At 35.4% G+C, this 21818-nt stretch overlaps 1 protein-coding gene across 1 annotated transcript; it reads left to right on the forward strand.

The window, feature by feature from the left end:
* Positions 1-1120: 1120 nt before the first annotated feature.
* PDC (phosducin) lies at positions 1121-20673 on the forward strand. The gene is made up of 4 exons (XM_053604396.1): positions 1121-1181; positions 12931-13015; positions 16113-16264; positions 19737-20673. The coding sequence occupies exons 2-4, from the start codon at positions 12955-12957 to the stop codon at positions 20262-20264; spliced, it is 741 nt and encodes a 246-aa protein (XP_053460371.1). The 5' UTR covers positions 1121-1181; positions 12931-12954; the 3' UTR covers positions 20265-20673.
* Positions 20674-21818: the final 1145 nt, after the last annotated feature.

Genomic DNA, 21818 nt, shown 5'->3' on the forward strand with positions numbered 1-21818 from the left:
AAAGACTACATCAAACATTTTTAGGAATTTTGTTGCAAAAAAATAAGACATAGCAGAGATTTTAATACACAAAACATTTCCATATCCTAAAAAAGGAGAAGAAAATAGCTGTTTGGTGGCTAAGGCTGATGGCTCACACCTGTAATCCTAGCACTTCGGGAGGCCAAGAGGGAGGATCCCTGAGCCCAGGAGTTTAAGACCAGCCTGAGCAACACTGAGAGATACCATGACTACAAAAAATAAAACTGAAAAAACAGCCAGGTGTAGTGGTGCACATATGTAGTCCCAGCTATTTGGGAGGCTGAGGCAGGAGAAGCACTTGAGCTGAGGAATTTGAGGTTGCAGTGGGCTATGATGGCATCACTGAATTTTAGCCTGGGTGACAGAGTGAAATATTATCTCAAAAAAAAAAAAAAAAAAAGAAGGGTTTTGGTGAATTTAAGAGGAAAAAATTGACCATGCATGCCAAGGGAGGTTGTTGAGCAGGATTAATTATTACAGCTGAATTAAGAAAAATTTCTTAACCAGAAAAAAATTATAATTTTTTTTTTTTTTTTAGAAAATGGAGGCTGGGTGACTGCAGCTCAACAGCTAGGGTGCCAGCCACATACACCCACTGGAGCTGGCAGGTTTGAATCCACCCTGGGCCTGCCAAACAGCAATGACAACTACAACTAACAGCCGAGTGTGGTGGGTACCTGTAGTCCCAGCTACTTGGGAGGCTGAGGCAAGAGAATCAAGTAAGCCCAAGAGTTTGAGGTTGCAGTGAGCTGTGATGCCACAACACTCTACACCGGGCAACAGCTTGAGATTCTGTCGCAAAAAAAAAAAAAAAAAGAAAAAAAATGGTAAGTGAATTTCTGAGACTGGATGTCAGTCCATGTTGGAAAGAGATTTACTTCTTCAAATAACATAAAAAATAGGCGGACAAAGATTGTATTAACCATGCAACTTCAAGTTCTTTGTTTTTTGTTTGTTTTAGCCCCTAGTATTAATGAAAAGGTTTTGTTAATTCTCTTATGTCAATCCTATTACTTGTTCAGAGCTATTTCTGCAAGGGTCATCAGTATCCAGGGATCTTAAATCTGAGCTTATACCTGCCCAAGTTCAGAGGCGTTCTGTAGACAGGGGTTCTCGTTCACTGAGCACAATCACGGACACCAGGCACAGAGACACCAACTGTGAGTCCATACGTCTTTCTAATGATGTAATCTTTAGAATTTTACCTTAGGGGAAAGAATAATAATTTCACTATTTACATATTATTGTATTCTTTTAAAATAGGTCAATGTACATAAAGTGTTGATTTCTCTACTCTAAAGAAAAGTAGTCTTTTCGCTCATAAAATGATTTGCCCTAGTCGTTTTTCACTAATAAAAATTCAGAGTAAACATACAATTTGAGCCTGATATTCTAGCAGTTAAAAAAGACCCTGAATAGAGAATTCATTGTGAAATTTTAAATTCCTTTTGAGTGAAGAGATGACTAGAAGGAAGAAATGCTAATTCCTGGCACTGTATGTTTGAGTATGTGGCTCACAAATACTGTGCAAGGGAGCACAGTAGCTCCCCCTTATCCCAGGGGGATATGTTCCAAGACTCCATGACACAGCAGACATACTCTGTTTTTTCCTATGTGTACACATACCCATGATAAAGTTTAATTTATAAATTAATCATAATGAGAAATTAACAACTAATAATAAAATATAACAATATGCTAGTCTCACTGTTCTTGAGCTTTGGGACTATTATTAGTAAATAAGGGTTACTTGAACACAAGCACCGCAATACCACAATAGTAGCCCTTGGTGACAGACAGGCGGGCAGTGAGTATATGTTGGACAAAGAGATGATTCACATCCCAGGCAGGACAGAGCAAAATGTTGGGATTTCATCATACTACTCAGAATGGTGCACAATTTAAAACTTATGAACTATTTTTCCATTCCATATTTTTGGACCAAGGTTGACTGAGCATAACTGAAACCACAAAAAGCAAAACCTGTATTAAGGGGGACTACTGTATTCTATTCTGTGCTAAGGTATTCTCAGACCTCTGAATCAGACACTTAAACATTACGTATTTGGGGATTTTTTTTACTTAATAATACATTTTTTTGTTGTTGTTGGTGGTGGCTTTTAGTCTTTAAAGTGGGCATAATAATGACTGTTTTTAAAGGTTACTTAAAAATTTAATGAGACAGAGGTAATGTTTTTTTTAAAAAAAAAGAATAATGAGACTTTGTTGATGTTTGTTAAATTAGATGAAAATTTTCTTTCAATGGGTTTTATCTTTCTCATATTTTGTTCCCACTGAAGTGATTTTTATTACTACTAACCTTTACAGTTTGTATCATGAAAATGAATGCAGTAAGGTTCTTCCACTGTTTTTCAACAGAGCATTTTTATTAACTGTAAAAATAGCTATTAAGTATAGCATTTACTTTAAATATATATATATTTCACCATTATTCATGCTTAGAAACACCTAATATTAAAGTTAGAAAAACTTTAGAGATCATTTAACTCAGTGTGGCAATTTTTATCTAAATAAAATTGGATTTAATATTATACAAGATATTATCAAAATATACATGAACCTTTCAAGATAATGACTACAATGGAATTCAAACAATATATACTGGAATAGTGTATTTACAATATAAAGTGATATTAAAACAATATAGCTACTCTGAATTTCCTTCAAGATTTTGGTCTTGTTTTCTCTAGAACAAGTAAGAGAATATCTTTATATTATAACAGAAAACCTACGTAGGCTGTCTTCATTTGGAGCAATAATTCAGATGTAGTTTTGAAAGCTAATATGTTCTCAGACTAAATATTTTTACTGAAGATACAGGTTGACAAATAGGAAATAGCTATTTGCTATGCATTCCTGATGAACTTTTTTTTTGTTTTGTTTTTTATTTATTTATTTATTTTTTGGAGACAGAGTCTCACTCTGTCGCCCTTCGTAGAGTGCCATGGCACCACACGTCAACCTCAAAATCTTCGGCTCAAGTGATCCTCTTGCCTCAGCCTCCCAAGTACCTGGGACTACAGGTGCCCACCACAATGCCCAGCTAGTTTTTCTTTCTTTTTTTTTTTTTTTCAGTAGAGACAGCAGTCTCACTCTTGCTCAGGGTGGTCTCGCACTCCTGAGCGCACCCACCTTCAGTCTCCCAGAGTGCTAGAATTATAGGCTTCAGCCATCGTGCTCCACCTGACAAATTATTTAAAAGGCTCTCCATATCTTCAACCTGCCCAGTCCCATTTATTGAAAAAGCAAAACTATTTGAGTAGGTAGAAACAGAAAAAGCATTACATCTGTTCTATTGTATCTTATATCAAAGTTTCTATCACAGTTTTTCTATCAAAGTTGTTGTGCACTTTAGATACTTGGGGAAAATGGAATGCATAAAGTAAGGAACGCTTTCAATAACATCAAGATATGGATTTTATATGTTAAAAAAAGGAAACTAGCATTTGCTGCATGACAACCACTTTCTTATGTGTTACTGCCATTTTGAAGACCACATGTCTGGATTCCAGTCATGCTTCTGGAGATTTATTTTTAAAGAAAACTTTTATTATGACAGCGCATAGGTTGATGTATCCAAAACCAACAACTAGAATAACTAAAGGTAGCAACAGAGATTATGACTGTTATTACCATCTCTGCAAAGTCCTACTCTAGTAGAGAACCAACATTTAAAAAAGATAATAAAGCACTATGGAATAAATGCAAATAAGACAAATGAAGCAGGAAATCACTCAGGATTTGTGAAATCATGGGTGGGAAAACCAATTTATGGGAAAATAAGCATGTTACATTCAAATTACATCATCGCTCCTATTTCCCACTTAGGAATACATTTCAGAAAATCTTTTTTATAATACTATTGTTTATGAGGCAATTTCATGTACGTTTCATTCGCCTGTATTTCATTACTCCAAATTAATCTGCTGTTTGATTTGTATGTTCTTAAATGCCTTGTAGCAAACAGATATTACAAGGAGTAAATCAAAGTATGAAAATAAAGTATCTTAGTCAGCAATGAGATAGGAGACTATAGAATAGCTTTGAGATAAAGCATACACTTTGTGTGTGACTGTGTACACACACACATGCACACATGCACACATTCTTAGGGCAGGGAAGATAAATGAGCATAAGCAGTGCATATATGTCTTGCTTCCTAAATAAAATTTAGGTTAGTTTGACTCTATTCATTATTAATATTAAATATTTGGTTTTAATAACTTTAATTTTTTATTATTTGCTATCAAACCTTTGCTCAATGTCTATTAAATGTCTAATACAAAATACCATATAATTTATATCATTTCACTTATGTAATCTTCATGTGACCTTTTAAAATAGACACTATTATTATTCTAATTTTATAGATGAGAAAACTAAAGCACAGAGAGTGTTAGTGATTTGCCCAGAGTCACACAGCCAACGATTGGCAGAGTTAGATTTGAACCCAAATGTTCAAGTGCTAATCACTATGCTATCCTGCCATTTGGAAGCATTGTAATGCATAGTTCTTGCCACAAGAAGCTTAGTTTCTCCTTTGAGAAGACAAATTTAAACAAATCAATTAGAGAATAATTCAAGAAATTAACTGATATATTATGAGGCATAAAATTCCTCTTTTTTATTAATATTAAACCTAAGGGCAAGTCATTATCAGCTCTCCTCTCCTTCCCAAAATCAATAAATAAAATAGGGTCATGGCGTAGAAAAAAAGAAAATTATGGCTTGGGTGAAATAATTAAATCCATATTTATAATTTGAGAGACAGTGGAGGTCTCCAAAAGACCAGCAATGTCTCCATGATCTAACACAGTGCTGTCAGACCTATCTGATTATGAAATTTCCCACCACGTCTACTTATTTTAATAAAGCAGGGCTGCTTCACACAGAAGTCCTTTATGACATTGGGGAAGACATTCATGGCAGGGGTTAAAACATCTCACATTAATATATTAGTATTGGTGAGCACATTAGCCTGGCTTAGTTGATCAGATTAGCTCACAGTCACCTTGGAAAACACAGGGAAGCAGAGACCTAAGGAGATGTGTGGTTAGAGATAGAAAAAGTGAGGACCTGAAGCCCTGCAAAGATGAGCAGAATGCAGTGTGACATCCTGATGGAACACAGACCAGGACACAGAATAGGTTTCTAACAACAGTTAAAATTAAACGGAATGCTTATTGGTTTGGCCCACAGTTTATTAACAACAGCAAAAACAAAATCTATCTTCCTATGAAAATGTTAAAGAGAACTGCTCCAATTCTCTATGTTTTCTGCATTTTGTGTGTCCCTGGAAAGATGTCAGGTGTGCCCTAGGTAGAGAGGTGATTTAATGGTTAGTTGTTTCACCTATTTACTCTGGACCTAGGGAAACCAGTATCAGAAAAACGCACTGAAAACCTCTAATTACAATCTTCAAAAAGAATAAAAGGAACGGGTGTGTATTTACCTGAGCCTCAGCCCTCCTAAATAAAATAGATTACTTCAATTGAGCATTTACCTTTTATTTCTCAAGAGAAAATAATCATTATTGAAATTCTTAAAAATATTCTTTCTCTGTGTGGAAAATATTGCTACACAATATATTATTAGATGTCCTACTGGACCTGACCTGGACTAAGGGGGGCACACATACTCTATCTTAAGTCTGTGTATCACTCTTCTGATTTGCTTTTTTAGAGTAATACCCTCGATTCTATTGTGGTTAGCACAGAACATCAATATTTTCCATAGGACATCAAAATATCCAAGAAATTGGCCCAGGACATGACGGGTTTTTGTATTATCTGACATAAAGGGGAATCCTGGCCTCCATTTTTGTGGGACCCTTTATGACATCCCAGGAACATGGGTCCAGAAGTAGGGAAAGAATTAGTGAAACATCAAAAAAGAAAAAATTAATGTTAGGGATTCTCATTTCCCTAACTGTGATTCTGAAGGGTAGTTTCCCTAAAAAAAAAAAAAAAAATCCAGAGGCTCAAAGGTTTTAGTAATTAAGGAAAAGGCAGACTATGGAAGCATAGAAATAGTGGTGCCTTTCCCTAGTTTATTCTTTGCTTAAGTCAGAACCAGGCATTATGGATTAAATCGTATCTTTCCCAAATTTTAGACATTGAAACTCTAACCCCAAATTTGACTGTTTTTGTAGATAGGACCTTTATAGAAATAATTAAGGTTAAATAAGGCCAAGAGGACAAGGCCCTGATTCTATAGGATTAATGTTCTTCTGAGAAGAGACAGCAGAGAGCTCATTGACTGTCTGCCATGTGAAGACACAGTGAGTACGCCCAAGAAGACGGCCCTCACCAGAAACTGGCCTTGCTAGGTCTTGGCCTGAGACTTCTAGACTCTGGAACTAGGAAAAAATTAATTTTTGTTTTTTAAGCCACGTGGTCTGTAATATTTTGTTATGGCAGCCCATGCAGACAAAGGCACCTTGCAACCATGTTTATTCATGAAATAGAAGAGTGGCAGAAAGTTTAAGACACTGAAGTTTGTTAGTTTTCAAACATAAGCCACACACTGAGAATATTTTGCATATAAAATTTGAGCTACATAACTGGCCTATGAATCAGGCTTAATTTTTAAAAATTATCTTAAAGATCTATGAAACAATAGAATTGTTATTTCAACTACATTTTAAAAATCAAATACCATGGCCAGTTGTGGTGGCTTGTACCTGTAATCCTAGCACTCTGGTAGGAGGTCAAGAATTTGAGACCAGCCTAAGCAAAGTGAGACCCCATTTCTAATAAAAATAGAAAAATTTTGGCCAATGCCTATAGCTCAGCAGCTATGGATCCAGCCACATACACCAGAGCTGGCGAGTTTGAATCCAGCCCGGGCCTGCCAAACAACAATGACAACTACAACCAAAAAATAGCTGGGTATTGTGGGGGGCGCCTGTAGTCTTAGCTGCTTGGGAGGCTGAGGCAAGAGAATCACTTAGGCCCAAGAATTTGAGGTTGCTGTGAGCTGTGATGCTACGGCACTCTACCCAGGGCGACAGCTTGAGACTGTCTCAAAAAAAAAAAAAATAAGAAAGAAAAGAAAAATTTTGTGGGGCATGGAGGTACTAGCCTGTAATCCTAGATTCTCAAGAAGCTGAGACAGGAGGATTGTTTGAGCTCAGGAGTTTGAGGTTGCTGTGAGTTAAGCTCAAGGCCATGGCACTCTAGCCCAGACCACAGAGCAAGATTCTGTTTCAAAAAAATTTTTCTTAATTAAAAAGAATATAATAATCACATACCATTCTTTGGAGTATAGGATTAATTTCTTTTAATGGTTGAGATGAGTCCACGAGTGAAATATTTCACACCACTGTACATATCACACAAAGCTCAGTGTAACAGTTCCATAATTTTGCACACATGCAAAAGTAGTTCTATAAGAAACATTTCCTAATTTTTTTTGTATATATGTGTGTTATATATAAGCAAGTTTAATAAAGCAAGTTTAAAAATTTTAAAAATCAAATGCCAAGTTTATTAAACTTGCTTTTCTTGTTTAATTTTTAGAGAAAGGGTCTCACTCTGTCATCCAGGCTGGAGTGCAGTGGTATGCTCATACCTTAGTGCAACATCGAACTCCTGGACTGAAGTGAAGCTGTCTTCCCGCCTCAGCCTACTGAGTAGCTAGGATTACATGTGCATGCCACCATTACTAGCTGGTTTTTAAAATTTTACTTCTTGTAGAGACAGTGTCTCGCTGTGTTGCCCAGCTGGTATCAAACTGCTGACCTTAATTGATCCTCCTACCCTGACCTCCCACTGCTTTTATAAATAACCTAGGGACACAGGACTGATAAGTTCTCAATCAATTCATACGATTGTCAAGAATCAATAGCAGGCAAAGCCATTTTATGTTTTGTACTGGTCTCCCAGAGTCATTATCAGTCATTTATAATTAATTTAGTTAACTTGAAAATACAGACTTTTCTATTACAGTCAGTATAAACTAATGAGATTTAATCCAAAGTAGAAATCTATCATTCAAATAAATCCTATCTCAAATAATTTAGGAAAATGGTGACTAACTGATTTAATATTTTTTATATACTCATCTTGGTTTTAATGCATATACAAAAAAATAGGTTGGTTTCTTTAGTTAATGCATTCATTCATTAAGCATTTTCTAGAAGAGACAATGGTGTAGTAGAAAAAGTAAAGATTTTGGAGATTTGAGAGTCAGAAATTTGAAACCTGGTTCTGTCTAGTCTATACTACCTCTGTGAACTTTGACAAATCAATGAATCTCTCTAGGAGCCTGACAACTGCATCTGAAAAACAAAGGTAATGGTTTTGTGAGCATTAAAAAGAATGTGTATAGGGTGGCACCTGTAGCTCAGTGGGTAGGGCACTGACCTCCACCCAGGCTGAAGGGTTCGAACCTGCCCGGGCCAGCTAAACAACAATGACAACTGCAACAAAAAATAGATGGGCATTGTGGTGGGCACCTGTAGTCCCAGCTACTTGGGAGGATGAGGCAAGAGAATCATTTGGACCCAAGAGTTTAAGGTTGCTGTGAGCTGTGACGTCACAGCACTCTACCGAGGTGACATAGTGAGACTGTCTCAAAATAATAACAGTAATAATAATAATGATAATGTGTATAGAATACCCAGCACATATAGTAGATTCTTTAAAATGTGTCACTGTCATTTATGGAATAATTTTAACGTATAAAACAATAATAAGAACACAAGTAAAAAATTGTCTCTGTCTTCAAAAAACTTACAACAATGGAGAAAAACATGTAAAAATAAATGTTAAAAATGATAGTGGATGCTATGAGAAAAGTTAGTCTAGGATACAGTAATGAGATGATCCCATTATCTGAAAACCCACCAAGAAACTACAACAAGTACATCTGAAAGCAAAATCAAGTCAAGTCTATAAGTCAATTGTAAAGTAGAATATTTCCACAAGTAGAATATTTCCACAAGTCAATTCAAAGTAGAATAAAGTAGGGCAAGAAGATAGATATTCTGATTGGATTACATCAACAGATTTGAAGTGATTAACAATTGTCATCATTATAGCGTCATGGGAACAAGGATAATAACAATAATGAAATGCTTAAGGGTCTACTGGGGCTTTGTAAGAGTCTTTTAAAACTAATGTTTAAGGATTTTACTCCTGGGTGGCGTCTGTGGCTCAGTGGGTAGGGCACCGGCCCCATATACCAAGCATGGCAGGTTCGAACCAGCCCTGGCCAAACTGCAACAAAAAATAGCCAGGTGTTGTTGCAGGGGTCTGTAGTCCCAAGTATTCAGGAGGCTGAGGCAAGAGAATCGCCTAAGCCCAGGAGTTGGAGGTTGCTGTGAGCTGTGACGCTACGGCACTCTACGGAGGGCAACAAAATGAGACTCTGTCTCAAACAAAAAAAAAAAAAAAAGAATTTTACTCCCTTTCTTTCTGTTCTAGATCACCACTGTTGTATGTGAAGTTCAAATAACAAACAAAACTATTTCTACTTGTCTCATTTTATTTGTTGGTAATTATTAAACCATAGCTGGGAAATGTTAAAGTTTTTAGGGCAAAGTTTGAGAAATGTTATCCCATATAACCTATTACTTTAAATCATTATTAAAAACCTAAATTTAAGAGGAAAATAAAACCCTAACTTAGTAAAATTATACCAATATTTTTTTTTTTTTTTTTTTTTTTTGAGACTGAGACTTACTCTGTTGCCCTGGGGAGAGTGCCATGGATTCCTAGCTCAAGCAACCTCAAATTCTTGGGCTCGAGCAATTCTCTGGCCTCAGACTCACAAGTAGCTGGGACTACTGGCACCTACAACGAGACCCAGCTAGTTTTTTTATTTTTAGTAGAGATGGGGTCTCTCTCTTGCTCAGGCTGGTCTGGAATTCCTGAGCTGAAGCAATCCACCCACCTCACCCTACCAGAGTGCTAGGATTACAGGCATGAGCTGCCACACCTGGTCTTAAATTTATATTTTAAACTATATTTCTCACTAATATTAACTTTTTGCTTTTACTTTTGAAGAATTTGGTAATGCCCTTTTAAATGAATGATAATCTGTGAAAGGTATCTAAATAGAATATTTACTTAACACAAATTTTATTCATTGAAACTGTTATAACTGTAAAATATGAAAAAAATCACAAATTTTTATAATTATATAATATGGAAAATACAGTCATTCTTTGGCACCACAGTAAATTTTGGTGAAGGTTAACAATTTTTTTCTGTCTTCTTTGTCTATTTTATCACCAAATTCTTTTCTTTCACTCTGTTGCCCCAGGCTTTCTGGGCTCCAGGGATCCTCTTACCTCAGCCTCCTGAGTAAGGAGGGACTATAGGCACCCACTACAATACCCAGCTAATTTTTTTCTAGATTTAGTACAGATGGGGGTCTTACTCTTGCTCGGGTTGGTCTCAAACTCCTGAGCTCAAGGGATCCTCCTGCCTTGGCTTTCCAAGAGTACTAGAATTACAGGCATGAGCCACTGTGCCCGGCCTATCACCAATTTTTATTTGCACAAAGACGTGATTACTATCACCCAAAGCCTTATGAGTCTCACCTTATCGCCCTCGGTAGAGTGCCGTGGCATCACACAGCTCACAGCAACCTCCAAATCCTTGGGCTTAGGCGATTCTCTTGACTCAGCCTCCCGGGTAGCCGGGACTACAGGTGCCCGCCACAACACCCGGCTATTTTTTTGTTGCAGTTTGGCTGGGGCTGGGTTTGAACCCGCCACCCTCGGCATATGGGGCTGGCACCTTACCCGCTGAGCCACAGGCGCCGCCCTGTTATTTTAAATCTTTTAATCTAAAGTAGACATGGAATTTTTTAACCACTAATAATACCACTGAAAACCAAATATTGATCATATTTTTAAATGACTGACACATTGTATACACATACATAAAAGATATATTTTTATTTTACCTAACAGATGTATAGAGCAATTACTTACCATGTGTTAATATCTATTTAAGCAACTTACAAATATTAATTCAATCACTTTATGATGCTAATGTAAATTTTAAAGAAGATAAACTGAGATAATCAGAAAACCCCAGAGTTAGTTGGTAACAGAGGAAATTAACAGGAATGTAGATTAATCTATCTATGGCTAATAATACTCCACATGTATCTTCCTCTAACGAGGCTTCAAGTAGTACAAACAAACATCATCATATCTCAGTATTTTTCTATCAATCTGTTCACTGCTTCCCTTAGCAATAAACAATAGCGAATTTTGCCAATCCTTATACTCTAACTCAAATCGAAGTATCAGATAAGGATAGACTCTAGTTTTTACTTAAACAGGCAATCTAGCTGATTTAAGTTTGGGTATGAATGAGCACCACAGTGGAAGAGTTCTGGTTTTTGGGTAATTCAGACTCCCAAGAAATGCCTGCCCCACAGTTTATTCTCAACTTATACCAATCCAATCCATGAATCAGATCTGTCTTAACTGGATTATCTTTTCTGCAATAATTCCTTGAAATCAGTAAAAGCCTTTTCTGAAATTCTTTCCCATTCAATTGTCAACTAGGTAATCAATAAATAAGTTAAAGATGCAAGCTAAGCCCTGTCTCCACAACATTTGAAATAAAAGTATTTTTTTATTTTTTTGCAGTTTTTGGCCAGGGCCTGGGTTTGAACCCACCACCTCTGGCATATGGGGCCGACACCCTACTCCTTGAGCCACAGGCGCCGCCCCGAAATAAAAGTATTTTTATAATAGATTTTCTCAAACCCTATGTATATTTATTAAGAATAGTATCTACCTCAAATTAACAATCTATTGCAAAATAAAAGAGACTGATTTGAGGGTCTACTTTTCTGGGAACTAAACAGCTATTGAAGTTACTGAATAGATTCCCATTTCTTGTTCTCCTGAAGCATAAATTTTCATGTTTTCTTACATACAAAATTTATCTTCAGGTAATTGGAGCAGATAATTAAATGGCTTCTTACCTTCAGTGTATTTCTTTTCTCCACTTTATGTTATTCTTTTAATTACTAAATCCATTCAAATGTATTATTCTTTTTACATTTATAGTGACATAAAGATTGTGGAATGGATTGGTTTTCCCTTGACAATCTTTTCTTAAAAACACTCTCTTGTTCAAGTGGGAAAAAATAAATTGGCAAAGACCTTTGACTTACAGTGATTATGGATAGGAACTGTGGAAAGAAAAATAATAAATTATAGGACCGGTCCAAGTATTGGAATCAGAAGACAGAGCAAAAACGAAATAAAGACCGAGAGTTCTGGCTTACCACCCTGTGTCCTGGGAAAACACCAAATAAACCAGCTGCAGGATTGAAGTTTAAATCAATAAAAAAAAAAAAAAAAAAAAAACATGGGATTTCCAAGAACAAGCTGGATGACATCAGTGCTTAAATTGAGTTTGAAAGGAGGCAAAGGGAAAAGACTGGAGGAAGGAGAAAGTGCAGAAAGAAGATAATATACCCACTAGTAGCATATGCTCCTTGACTTGAATATTTTAGGAAACCACGACGACATGAACCCCTTAGGGAACATGTTAGTATGTATAGCAATTGAGTTTTCCGGATAATTTGAAGATAAACAAGCAAGTAGGTTAGATTTGAATGTGGACTAAGAGTAAATAGGTTCTATAGGAGAACATAAAGGAGTTTCCTATGAATAAAACTCCATGAGCTTTTAGTGATTTTGTGATGTATTTTAGCTTCTCAAAAATACTATTGGCTTAGCTACTGGCTATTTCATTTGTTTGGTGGGTAACTTTGTCATGAAAACTTAATGATCTTTAACCTACTATGGAATGTAGCATTAGGTAGGGGACTATAAATATACAAATATGTTCGTATGTATGTATATCCTCAGATTCGTCTGTCGTTGTTACCTCTTTGTCCATCCTATAGATTATATCAAATCCAATCTCTAAAATGGAAGAAGCCAAAAGCCAAAGTTTGGAGGAAGACTTTGAAGGACAGGCCACACATACAGGCAAGTAAAACTAGAAGGAAAAATAATTATTAAATTAAAATTTAATCTGAAAATAGCTAACATTCTTATTTGCACTATTGAGTAGTGAATTTAAGTAAAACTTTCATATGGTTTGATAGAATAGAAAACATTTGAGTGGGTAAATTAATTTGAAATCAAATAACTCCTGAAACAGCTTTATTTAGATGTCAAAGAGTAAGAAAAACACTAATTATTGATAATTCCTTGCCGTTTAGCTATCACTGAGACCTCTCTATTTGCACTATAATTAAGCCATTACCCCTCCCCATATTCCTCCCCAATGCAGACTTCTACTGTGAATAATAGTAGACTAGAAGATAAATTATCTTTAATTTTAATTTTTTTCATCTAAAATAAAGGGAATAAAGGGATAATAAAAGGAGAAAACATTTCTGAATAAAGGGAATAAAGGGATAAAGGGATAAAACATTCTTGAATCAAATGAATTTCAGAAAACCTAAGACTTCAATTCATTGCATTTAGAACTTATTTTTTAATTTGTTCAATTACATATGGCTATCTCTATGCCACTACTGAGAACTTAAAAATTAAATACTATGACTTAAATTTTAAAATTCAAGTTTCTTTTAACTTTATTGACTCTTGTCTGACTAGTAATTCCTCTCTCTTTTAATTTGCACTGAAGTCATTGAATTAAGCCACACAAAAATGTATGGGAATTCATTTTATACATCAATGTAATGTGAGGAATATCTTTCTAAGTATAATACAAAACAAAAACTTTTTTTTAAAGACTGATAAATTCAGTTAAAAGAAGGAAGGAAGGAGAGATGGACAGAGAGAGGGACGAAGGAAGAAAGGAAAGAAGAAAAAAGGAAGGAAGGGAGTAAAATTTAAAAAAAAAAATTCAACAAACTGGGGTAAAGCATTTGTAAGTCGGTCGACAAACAAATGGTTAATTGTGTGATACATATTAAGAGCTCCTACAAATCAATAAGAAAAAAACCAACAACCGAATCAAAGAATCGGCAAAAGTTAGGAAAGACTATTCACAGAGTGTTGGGGGAGAGCAAGAAAAAAAGACACTTATAAAGTTAGAACTATAGTGATATTTTTTCACAGACTTGGTAAAAGTAATAACTTTTTGTTACTCATGCATTACTGATAGGAGTGTAAATTGGTGCAATCTCTGTAGGGGTATTCTAGCAATATCAAAATTAGAAATGTATAAGCCCTTTGACCAAGCAATTTTACTTTTATAACCTTAGACACACCTACACAGATCAAAAATACTGCAGGCATGAGATTCTTCACTCAGCATCACATGTCATAGAACAAAATGTAGAAAAATGTACACTAGTGAAAAACTGTTTTAAGTATTTTATTATATGCACACAATGGAACACCATGCCTCCATTTTTTAAATAAGAACCTCTCTATGAGTGGATACAGAAGAAATTTCTGAGATATAATATGAAATGGGAAAAGCAAGGTAGAGAAAAATGTATATAAAATATGTTACTATTATCATTTGCAGAAAACAGGAAAAAAGAGTCTAATTTCTGAACATGTAAGCACACGCTTATGCATATTTTCTATATTCATAAAATGCACATATATCTAAAAGATGGATACTACATAAGAAAACAAAAACCTTTGATTGCCTAAATATAGTTAATATGTAATACTGATATAATATATAAATAAATTTTTTAGGCAATATGGAGGAGAAAGAGAATATACTCACATACAGAATATAATGTTAAAGGTACAGCTATGGCCAAGATTTAGTGCAGGATAATCAACTTAGTGCTGTTTGTTTTTTAGAATTTAAGACCCTGTGCTGAGCACTGTTGTTATCAGATCAACTGAATATCAGAATTCTAAGTGGTCCATCCTTTATTTAGTCAGATTTTCCTTAACTTGCAAATCCTTCCCTTTCTACATTTTTAAAAGACTAGTACGATGTTAGAATGGGATGCTTGCATAAGCATTTTTTTTCTTTTTTTTTTTTAGCAACCTCAGCATGTAATTTCTTTCTTTTTTTTTTTTTTATTGTTGGGGATTCATTGAGGGTATAATAAGCCAGGTTACACTGATTGCAATTGTTAGGTAAAGTCCCTCTTGCATTGAGGGTACAATAAGCCAGGTTACACTGATTGCAATTGTTAGGTAAAGTCCCACTTGCAATCACATTTTCTTTCTTTTTTTTTTTTTTTCCTGGCCCTCTCCCTTCTACCCCATGCCCATGATTCCTGCCAGCCCCAGGACCTGAAGGAGCCCTGCCAGCCCTGAGTGCCTTCTCTTTAATGATCTGCAGAGTTGCTATGACAACAAGAGATTGTTTTAACCATGAAAGCTGTGCTTTCATTAAGCTCCTTTTGGAGACTGCTCAGGCTGAAAGTCTGCAAGCTGCATCCTTAGGCAAGGCTCATAACATCATTTTCTAGGTGAGACTCAACATTGCAAACCATCAGCCAGAGATTCTGCGGAAAGCCACATGGACAGTGAGCCTTTCCTTTTGGAGTGGGATGGGGGACATCTGTGAACATTTCAGTTCACCCAGTAGCTTCTCTAGGATCCATTTAATGACTCAGCATACAGCAAGTGCCCTATGCAATCACTTTTTCTTAAAGCCATTTTAGTTTTGTCGAGGTCAGGCCTCCTTCTCACTGGTTGTCTTTTACGTATTATTGCTGTTTCTCTGACAGTCCCAGTTTCTTTTATGAACTAATATAGTGCCAAGTTTAATTTATTGCTGAGGTTTCTTTCTTACGTAATAAAAGTGCTACTTTTCTAAAATTCTAAAATTTTTAATTTTTAATATTAGAGTATAGAGAGAAATGTTATTATTAAATTATTATTACCCCCAATTTTTGCCAACAGTTCAAAGTGCATAATTTATATTTTCTTTATTTTCGGAAAGATGATTTGCCAAAAACCCATTTACCAAGATTAATGTAGGAAAACATTTTCATGAGCAGGGCAGGCAATGCGTTTGTGTCTAACGCAGGAGATGGTACCCATTCTCAAGGCAATACTTACACTAATTTTAATTGTGTAAATAGTCCTTTTGAAAAAAAATGGAAACAATTTATTTTTAATTTTATCCCAGGACCCAAAGGAGTAATAAATGATTGGAGAAAGTTTAAATTAGAGAGTGAAGATAGTGATTCCATCCCGCCTAGCAAGAAGGAGATTCTCAGGCAAATGTCTTCTCCTCAGAGTAGAGATGACAAAGATTCAAACGAAAGAATCAGCAGAAAGGTAAGATAAAAAATCAGTAATAAACAATTTACAGTGTGTTTTCTAGATGAAATCATTCTAAAGGATCACTTTACAAAATGTATAGATTGCAGCATTTTTTATACTGGCAAAAGAAAAAAAAGTGGAAATGAAGTGAAGGCCTAGGCAGGCTTTCCATACTAAGAAATACACACCTGGCTATTAGAAGAATGAGTTACAAATACATGAGTTAGCCTAGAGGTATTTTCACAATATGACAAAGCAGAAGACACCTCTGTATGTATTTTTGTGATTATTACTTACACAATTAAAATAAGTTTGTATATATGAAAATACAGAAAGACACTCACCAAGTTGACAATACTGGTAATTTGAAAGGATGAGATTGGGAGAAGAGAAGAAGAAAGTGAGCAAAATAAGCCACAACTTTTTTCTAAAACGTGATAAACAAAGTATTAAAAAGCAGCATTTTTATTTAAGTTTTATAATTGGTAAGTCTATGTGCATAAAGAGATACATTAAAAAACCATCCCAAAAGTTTAATGGAGATGATCTCACAGTATTAATTATCACTAGTATTTCTGGTGAAATTCCAGAATTAATTACTTTCTTCCTTTATGTTTTAAGCCATTTGTGAATCTTCATTATTAGTATGTATTATTTATATAATAATAATAAGAAGAATGATAACAATGTAAGAATCCACGAAGTAATTTTTATCGAGGGGGAAAATCAGGCCAGGGTGTATATGAGTTGTTGTATACTGATCAACAATGATCAGCAATTTGCCTTTTTCCTAGGCTTCTGGCCCTTGTATTATAAAAATCTGCAATTCTAATATTTGGGAGAGGGAGAGGTTGGTTCCTTCACTGAGTCACTACAGAATGGGGATAAGACAAATTTTCCCATCTGAGAAATTCTGACAAACCTCATTCACTTGTTTTAAAGAGATGTGAAGAGAAAATAAATATAACAGTGTTTGAAACATGTAAAATAATACCCAAATGAGACATATTATAATTATTATTTTTTTTTTGATTTTAAAGTTTTTTTTTTTATTTTTTTTATTAAATCATAACTGTATACAATGATATGATTATGGGGCATCATACACTCACTTCATAAACCATTTGACACATTTTTATCACAGTGGTTAACATAGCCTTTCTGGCGTTATCTCAGTTACTGTGCCAAAACATTTACATTCTACATTTACCAAGTTTCGCAAATACCCCTGTAATATAAAAGCTTTGTACAATGGCTAAACTTTGGAAATGTATCTGAATGCCTAATTTATCTGTATATATGAATATGTGAATGGAACAAGTTCTCATAGGAATGCTCAAATGCATCTTTAAATCATATTTGTATTGGTCTGTTAAACTAACAAAACTATGGTAGCAATTTAAAAACTGTACAAAACATTTAACAATTTTCAGGGTTAAAACAAACTAAATCGAGATAATAAGCTTAAGATAGAAAAAGATGTATGAGAAAAAGAAAGAAACAAATATAAGAAACAGAGACAAATATAAGAAAACGAATGTAAGAAAGAGAAGCGGTGGCTCACGCCTGTAATCCCAGCACTGTGGGAGGCTGAGGAGGGAGAATCGCTTGATCTTAGGAGTTCGAGACTCTCCTGAGCGACAGTGAGACCCCGACTCATGAAAAAAAATGGAAAAACCCAGCCGGGCTCTGTGGGGAGCGCCTGTAATCCCAGCAGCTTCCGGAGGCTGAGACAGCGGGTTGCCCGCAGCTCGAGTCTGAGGTTGTGGTGAGCTACCACGCCACTGCACTCTGCTCAGGGGCATAGGGTGGGACCCTGTCTCAACAACAAAAAAAAAAAAAAGAAAGAGAAGCAAGTAGTAATGAAAGCATCAGATGCTTTTATTTAACCTGAATCACAGTATCTTCTTTTGTAAAATGATATTAGTAATACTTACCCTAGAGATTATTTCTGATTATTAAGTAATCTAAGATATGGTAGGTTTTCCATAAACATTAGTTTCTTGCCTTCTCAATTCTCCCCTACTTTAAAAATTTGACAGCAGCAATTTGACAGGTTACCTGATGATAAGGCCTCAGTAGATAATCTCCCTTGGGATATCTAACTTACATAGCTCTGGGCTGCTCCACCTCTACTATGTGTTAATCACACCATGTCCTAGTGTTCCCTTATGTGCCTTTTTTTGAGGGGAGGGGAGTGAGTGCCTAACATTCTATTAAATACATTAATAATGGAGGAGGTGTTATGAAAGGCTGTGCAGGTAATTTTATGAAAAGTGATTGTTTTGGAAAATTAAATTTGGGTCTTTTCTCACTTTGGGCCTAAACCAGTGGATAACCTGGAGGGCTGATAAAATATGAATTACTCAGCCTCATCCTTATAGGTTCTGATTCAGAAGATCTGGTATGGCACCCAAATATTTGCATTTTGAAGAAGTTCCCAAGAGATCCTGAAGCTGCTGGTCTAGCAATTATCCTCTTGGCTCATTTGATGAACTCTAAATAGTAGTAAACTGTCTTGCTTGAATTCCATCCTATATATCCTTTTAAAAAATCATTTAAGTTTTAAGATATAATCCTCTTAATAGCTCTTGTGAAAGGATTATAACATCCAGAGGCATTTGTAGCAGACACATATAAGTGTGGTAAGTGTGTGTGTGTGTGTATTTTTTTCCTTTTTTTTTTTTAAGTTTTTTTTTTGTTTGTTTGTTTTGAGACAGAGTCTCAAGAGGATGCTCTAGGTAGAGTGCCATGGTGTCATCATAGCTCACAGCAACTTCCAACTCTTGGTCTCAAGCAATCCTCTTGCCTGAGTTTTTTTCTATTTTTAGTAGAGATGGGGGTCTCACTTTTGCTCAGGCTGGTCTCCAACTCATGTGCTCAAGCAATCCATCCACCTCGGCCTCCCAGAATGCTAGGATTATAGATATGAACCACCACGCTCAGCTGTTCTTTTCCTTTTTAAATAAACCCCAGAGCAAATCTTGTTCTTTTTTTTTTTTTTTCATGCAAAGAGGTTTACAGTTAAGTGGCATATTTCTGACTGAGATTGTGTGCATATCACGGCTCAACTATATTCACCAATAGCTATACATGAATTTAATCATGAAATAAATAGTTGAACTATGTGAAAGATACTATAGATGTTCAAGATAGAGTGATGAATGAGACAAATAAAATTCCACCCCACAAAACATATCAGTTAAAAAAACTAATATTAAACAATTAAATAAATATTACCACAAGGTAAGGAAGTATTTTTGCTATGAAGAAAATATACCAGTATAAAGAATTGAGGTAAGAATGTCATGGAAGGTGACATTTGAACAAAAGCTTCAATGAGATAAAAAATAGGCCATATTCGAAGTCTAGGTAGTCTAGTCAGAAAAAAACAGCAAAAGCAAACTCCTTGAGAATGAGCTTGGGTGCGTCTAAGAAATATAAATTTCTGACGATGATTTCTATCATTTCTTTCACCTATTCTCAGATGAGCATTCAAGAATATGAACTAATCCATCAAGACAAAGAGGATGAAAACTGCCTTCGTAAATACCGTAGACAGTGTATGCAGGATATGCACCAGAAGTTGAGTTTTGGGCCTAGATATGGCTTTGTGTATGAGCTGGAAACTGGGGAGCAATTCCTGGAAACGATTGAAAAGGAGCAGAAAATCACCACAATCGTCGTTCACATTTATGAAGATGGTGTTAAGGGTTGCGATGCTCTCAACAGTAGTTTAACGTGCCTTGCAGCAGAATACCCTTTAGTCAAATTTTGTAAAATAAAGGCTTCTAATACAGGTGCTGGGGACCGCTTTTCCTCAGATGTACTCCCCACAATGCTTGTCTACAAAGGTGGGGAACTCATAAGCAATTTTATTAGTGTTACTGAACAGCTTGCTGAAGAATTTTTTGCTGGAGATGTGGAGTCATTCCTAAACGAATATGGGTTACTACCTGAAAGAGAGGTACATGCCCTAGAGCAGACAAACATGGAAGAAGAAGATATGGAATAAAGAGTCAATAGGTCAGTATTTCACATCTATCCTTTATCATTGAACACTGATTTTGGTAGTAGCCATATTCCTTTAGAGAATACCAAGTATGGCCATGGCTGTTCTAATCTAGAAAAAAAGATTGATGCTAAAATTGTGTTATTAGCATTTCTTACTATTAGTTATTCAAATTAACATAATGCTTTACTATGAAAACTTGTAGTCTTCAGCAGCATTGTTAGTAGACAAAGAGGATAGGGATAATGTTGTGAGATTTTTAAATCCCCTTTCAAGTTATATGTTGGTTTTTTTACTCCTCTCTCCTCACCTCGGTGTTATTATTTGGGATTTTCAAATTACATTATTAATTATAATTTGACTTATATAATAAGAATAAAATCTCATGAGGAAATAAATTTTCTGTTTGAAGCCTATTCTTTCTCAAGTATTACATTATCAAGGTCCCATAAACATTACAAAGTCCAAAATACAAATAGCAATCAGTAAAATATCTCATATTCCAACCAAATCTATGCATAAGGAACTCAGACACATTGTGCCAACTTAAAGTTATATATATATGTATAACATTAAATATATATTTAACAAGAAGAATGAAAGCAAGGTCTTTTTATTCTCTGGATGAAAGAATAATATTTAGTAGTAATACAAATTAAAATTATCACTATTGATTTCCTATTAAAGGCCAGTACTTTATATGTATCATCTCTAATTCCTACGCACAAATCATCATGCAGATAATACTACTCCCATTTTATAAATAATGAAACTGAGACTCAGAAGATTGAAGAAGTTTTACTTCCATTTCCCTTGAAAACATTAGGAAATCTCTCCTACGCAAACACATGGAAGTGCAAAATAAAATAGAATTTTAAAAGTGTCTTTAAACCCAAATGTGGTGTTGCCCACCTGTAGTCCCAGCTACTTGGGAGGATGAGGCAGGAGGACAGCTTGAGCTCAGGAGTTTGATGGTCCAGCAAGCTATGATTGCACCCCTGTACTCTAGCTAGGATGACCGAGCAAGTTCCTGTTTCAAGAAAATTAAGTAAATAAAAATAAATTTTTTTAAATGCACAAATAAGCTAAAGAGTAAAGTAAATTTCTAGGTGTCTGATAGGGTAGAAAAATAATGGTGATAAGTGAGATGACCTACAATAGATAATGGTGCTTGATAAGTACCCAGGCATTTCTCCCTGCTCAAAGCAGGTTGCACATTTTCCTGTGGCAGCTGAATGTTGAAATCAGACCTTTGCCACAAGTTCTAATCATCACTCTCCTAAGTGACTATTTTATAGCTTCTTTCCTTTTCCTTAAATCTTTTACACCCCTTTCCCCTATTCCAAACATTTTACTTTGCTCATACTTGAGAAAATAAAAACTATTAGAAGAGCCTACTTCATCTTTCCATCAACAGATCTAAAATGTGCAGCTGTAATGAAGCACTGTTCCTAATGGTATGGAAGAAGTGTCCCTTCTAAGGCCAACTGACTTATACTGTGCTATCAATCTTATTTTTTCACCCATGCAGTAATTTTTCTCCAGCAAGTATGTCCT

The sequence above is a fragment of the Nycticebus coucang genome, chromosome 10 (assembly GCF_027406575.1).
Source record: "Nycticebus coucang isolate mNycCou1 chromosome 10, mNycCou1.pri, whole genome shotgun sequence".
NCBI lineage: Eukaryota > Metazoa > Chordata > Mammalia > Primates > Lorisidae > Nycticebus > Nycticebus coucang.

Coding starts and splice junctions, on each gene's coding strand:
- PDC (XM_053604396.1), top strand. CDS start 12,955: ATGGAAGAAGCCAAAAGCCAAAGTTTGGAGGAAGACTTTGAAGGACAG. Junction 13,016..16,112: donor AGGACAGGCCACACATACAG/GCAAGTAAAACT, acceptor ATTTTATCCCAG/GACCCAAAGGAGTAATAAAT. Junction 16,265..19,736: donor ACGAAAGAATCAGCAGAAAG/GTAAGATAAAAA, acceptor ACCTATTCTCAG/ATGAGCATTCAAGAATATGA.